The sequence below is a fragment of the Rosa chinensis genome, chromosome 6 (genome assembly GCF_002994745.2).
Source record: "Rosa chinensis cultivar Old Blush chromosome 6, RchiOBHm-V2, whole genome shotgun sequence".
Taxonomy (NCBI): domain Eukaryota; kingdom Viridiplantae; phylum Streptophyta; class Magnoliopsida; order Rosales; family Rosaceae; genus Rosa; species Rosa chinensis.
Window position 1 is genome coordinate 38984860 of NC_037093.1, and position 4752 is coordinate 38989611.

A 4752-nucleotide genomic window follows, 5' to 3' on the forward strand; every position below is an offset into this window, starting at 1 on the left:
ACGGATTCAAATTTGCTCACCACCAATACTTTGGTGGTGATACTACCACTCAATATAAAACTATCATGTGTTATAAAACATAATTATAGTTAATTATGACATTTTGTTAAACAAATAAATTTTAAGTATTAAATTAATTCTACATGACGTGACAAGTTTAATTAGGTGATGATATCACCACAAAATAAAAATGATGAGCAAATTTGAATCCCTTCCCCACACCCTTCCTTCGACCTAACGCTTCCTCAGGATCTTAACCGCCCACGTTCATATCCAACCCCACATCACACCCTTTCACTCGCACACGAACACATGCTCTTGCACTAACTTCCACACTCGATCACCTCTTTATATAAATCCCCAGAACTCACATTTCCTCACAAACCCAAACCCTCTCCGCAAAAATGTTCACAGCTCCAGTTCTCGAACAGATGCTGCACTCTCAATCCGGACAATTGGTCATGAACCAGAAGCCGTCGTGGAAGCCCCACGTCGAGATCGCTCCCAATTGCCCCCGCTGCGCGTCTTCCAACACCAAGTTCTGCTACTACAACAACTACAGCCTCTCGCAGCCGCGCTACTTCTGCAAAGGCTGCCGGAGATACTGGACCAAAGGCGGGTCCCTGAGAAACGTGCCCGTCGGCGGCGGTTGCAGAAAGAACCGCCGCGGCAGGTCGGTCAGGCTCTCGCAGGCTGACCGGGTTTCGTTGAGTTACTATCGTCACAACAGCTCGAGTGGTAGCGGTGGTGATCTATCCGAGCAGCAGTCCATGGAAGGTGGAGCCAACGGATCGGATATCGACTTGGCTGCTGTGTTTGCTAAGTTCTTGAACCAAGACTCTAGCAACGAACATGATCCCAATTTGGTTGGATCAGAATCGATCCCCGACGATGTTCATGAGGCAAACGCATTATCTGATCACTCCCAAATTTCTTCAAACCCCGAGGAAGATCTTCTTGAATCAGTGGAGCTACTTGAAGGACTCGTACTTCCTGATCAGGATCATCAACAATTACACGAAGAGGATAATATTCAGAATATTATGGGAAATCAACACCATCATGATTTGAGTATTCATGAATTTGGGTTGCAGGGTTTGCTAGGCGATGAGGATGTGTTTTGGACTGATACAACTGCAAGTTTGACAAGTAGTACTACTAGTTTCACATGGCAAGAGTTGGATAATTCATTCCCATCTAATGATGATGATCATATGAAGATATCGACCACCACGACGAATCTATGTAGCGATAACTGGAGCTCCTTTGATTTTTCAGGCTTGGAAGTTTTCTCAGGATCATAACTATTTAGTTAGATGCGAATTACAAGCATTTAATTAATTGGTTATTGATCCCTTCATTTTTACAATTTTTGTTCGTCTTTTACTTATATACAATTAGGAGTTTAGAACTGGTGCATTGATACCATGGAGATAATAATATCATGGAATATATACATACGAATATTATACGCAATAAAACCCTTATCAATATTTGCTGGGATCACATTAATAGACGCAAAGTTTCTTTTAGGATTGATTCCCATTTGTTCATGCAATGTCCACTCTGAACTTTTTATTATATTGCATACCTCGGACCAAGTATATAACAATATTTGTATATATTTGTTTTTGGGAATTGCGTATAAGTATAAAAGTGTTAAGAATCCTCTTTGCATTATCATCAATCCTCTTTGCATTATCATCATCAATGTTTGTCCCATAAACACTATCAACAATTTAGTAATAATACTGAAACTAGCTAGCTATAAGGCTGATATATCGTCATCATCAAAGAGTGGCCAAAAGAAAATGTCATCTAACCGAAATAGTGGTCCTCATTATATCTTTGATATATATATATATATATATATATATATATATATATATATATATATAAAAGAGCTATTTCCCGTTTACCCGGATATCTCAAGTATTGTGCCCAACTACACACGTACTTATGTATCTCACTATTCTTTTGTAAAAAGACTACAAAGGACCGTATTCTCTGTTGACCTTTAGGTTTCTAGATTCAACCTATTTACCTTGAAAACTTTTTTATGCTTTTTGAAAGAAAACAAATCTAGCCTTCAACATGCCATATTTCACCTAACGACTTCCTGTCTAAGCGGTTACTCACAGGGCGGTATCACTGCTGCTTGTCTTTTTCAGAGGCATAAAACCGATTTCATATGATAAACAGAGAATTTTGAAATTTACAGGTTTCTACAGGATATGACCAAAGAATAGATGGAAAGAGATACATGAAAGCGACTAAGCTAAACATGATATAACAATAGTTTACTAAAAAGGATAGAACAATTTTTAACGAAACAGATGGGCATATGGTTTTATTTATAAATACATGTCTTAAACAGTCAGAGCCTCATTCTCAGGTAAACAGCAAAAGCTGTTTAGCTATCCATAAGAATGAGAACAGATACTTACTTGTAAAGAGAGCAAACTACTTCACATTTGTACAGGAAAGGAAGCACACTGCTATACTATTTGAGAGAATACTCTTCTACTCAATTTCCTAAGTTTTAACTGATATGGGAATTCTTTGATATCGGAGATATCTGATTTCTGATATCTGATATCTGATTCTCTGATTTCTCATTTCTGATTTCTTTTTGATCTTCCTCTTTGTATTGAGGAATGGCTTTGACTTGGCAGATAGCGTTCATGTCATGCAATCTCAATTCACAGACCACTGGGTCTTTTTCCCAAAACTTCTGAGGATTTGTATCCACATTCTGCTCGAGTAGTTTCTTGATTTTTTCAAGAGTGGGAGTTTGCTGAGACTCAAGCTTGTTCTGAAAATGCTTGAGGTTGTGCTCATGGATGAAACTAGCTTCTTCATCTTCACTAGTTTTTTCTTCTTCTGAAGATTCTTCAACAAGCAACTCTTCTTGTTGTTTGATTTGGAGTATGGGCTCAAATTTGGGTTTGTAGGGGGTAAGATCACCACTATTTTGTTGCGATCTCTGATATTGAGTAGTAAAACCGGGACCTACCACACTTTTTGCTCGTGTGAGTCGGTCTGCCCAGAACACCCGTTCTCCTTTTCTGAAGCCTATCGCTTCTTCATCCTGAATGAATCGTTGTTGGAGAATAAAATCATTTCCCAACAAGAAATCAGATCCTTGGCCTTCAGACTGCCAAACATTCTGGATGATAAATGTTCCTCCACCAACGGTGATATGAACATTTTTTGCTACTTTCTTCATGGTGAGATGGCTTCCATCGAATGTAACACCAGTAGCTGACTTTTTCTTATCTTCTTTCCAGAGTTCATCTGGAATTGCAAATCTCTTTGCAACAGTAAATCCCGATCCATTATCTACAAAGGCATGTAGATGATATTTTCTGTGATCCGGGAATTTTAGTCTAATCTCTATGTAGTTGCTGTATCTACTGGTAGAGACGACCTTCGATTGTTGAAGCTCATTTTCTTGAGCTTGTTCCGTTGGAATGAATGGTTTACATTCTTCTGGAACATTTACCTGAGTGGGTGATTTGTCAGAATCATCATCCCAATCTGTAGGAATTATCTCTTTGACGTCTGGATTACTGAACCATGACGGAGGGTCATATCTGACTTTATAATCAAACTTGCCGGATGGTTGGCCAAGTAGATCCCATGTTGCAGTATCCTCTTGTCGTTCTAAGAGATGAACAGTTTCTGGTGGTTTCACCAGTTCTACATTTTCTGGTACTTCAACCAGTTCAATATCTTCATCAACTTCTTCTTCATTGATGATTTCTTCCTTTTTCGAGGAAGAAGGTTCCATGGTTTCCTGGAACAGAGTTTCAACTTCTTTCGCCTTTTGCTCAGCGAAATACTCTTCATATTCTTGCTCAACCAACTGGCTGACAAGACCTTTCTTGGTTTTTCTTCTTGCTTCAGCTATGAAGCATTCTTTGTGATAAGTCTTCTTAGACTCTTCACAAAACATTGGGAGACCATTCTTTTCGTGACAAAAGCAGTAGTCACAAACGAATGTACCAGGGTTTATCCGATAAGAAGACATGAAAGTTTCTGTCTTGCTTTCTTCCCAGTTTTTGATTCTCAAAACATTCATTTGTCTGGATTCGAAGTACTCTACTTCAGAATCTATCTCAGACTCTTCTGATGAATCTTCTTCTTCAGACCAGGCAGAGTAGACTGACCTGTCATCTTCTTCATCATCAGAATAGGCTATTTCGTAGCCTTTTATGTTTGCTACTTCTACTATTTGCTCATATTCCTCGAAGAGAGCTTTAGTAGATCTTTTACCCTTTTCCGGGCATTCATTGGCATAGTGCCCTTCAGCTTTACATAACCAACATCTGCAGGCTTTCTTGCTCGGTTGTTGTTTATGCTGATGGGAATTCTTCTTTTTCTTGAAGAATTTCTTCGTAGGATCTTCATCCTGCTGTTTCTTGTAGTTGGAACTTCTCTTGAATTTCCAATCCTTCTTCTGATTACTCTTTTTGAATTTTTTAGAGTAATAATTTTTTTTCTTCTTTTTGCGGAAATTGGATTCATGACATCCCCAGTTTGTGGGCATATCCAGTATTCCATAACAGAAATTTTCAACTCCTTTGAGTTGCTTCTTGGCCATCTTAGCTCTAAGATTGGCTTTGCATTGCTCCTTCAGTAATTGCCGGATTCTGTCGGCAATTCCTCCAACTGAAAATCTTTCAATTGGTTTCTCAGCTATGCTTTCTCTCACAGCTGTTCTCCATGGTTCAGGGAGCTTTCTGTGCA

The 4752-nt window shown here is 38.9% G+C and overlaps 1 protein-coding gene across 1 annotated transcript; it reads left to right on the forward strand.

Annotated features, from left to right (window-relative positions):
• Positions 1–221: 221 nt before the first annotated feature.
• Positions 222–1532, forward strand: LOC112173556 (dof zinc finger protein DOF1.2). Its single transcript, XM_024311196.2, has one exon. The coding sequence runs from the start codon at positions 405–407 to the stop codon at positions 1302–1304; it is 900 nt and encodes a 299-aa protein (XP_024166964.1). The 5' UTR covers positions 222–404; the 3' UTR covers positions 1305–1532.
• The last annotated feature ends 3220 nt before the right edge of the window (positions 1533–4752 follow it).

Coding starts and splice junctions, on each gene's coding strand:
- LOC112173556 (XM_024311196.2), top strand. CDS start 405: ATGTTCACAGCTCCAGTTCTCGAACAGATGCTGCACTCTCAATCCGGA.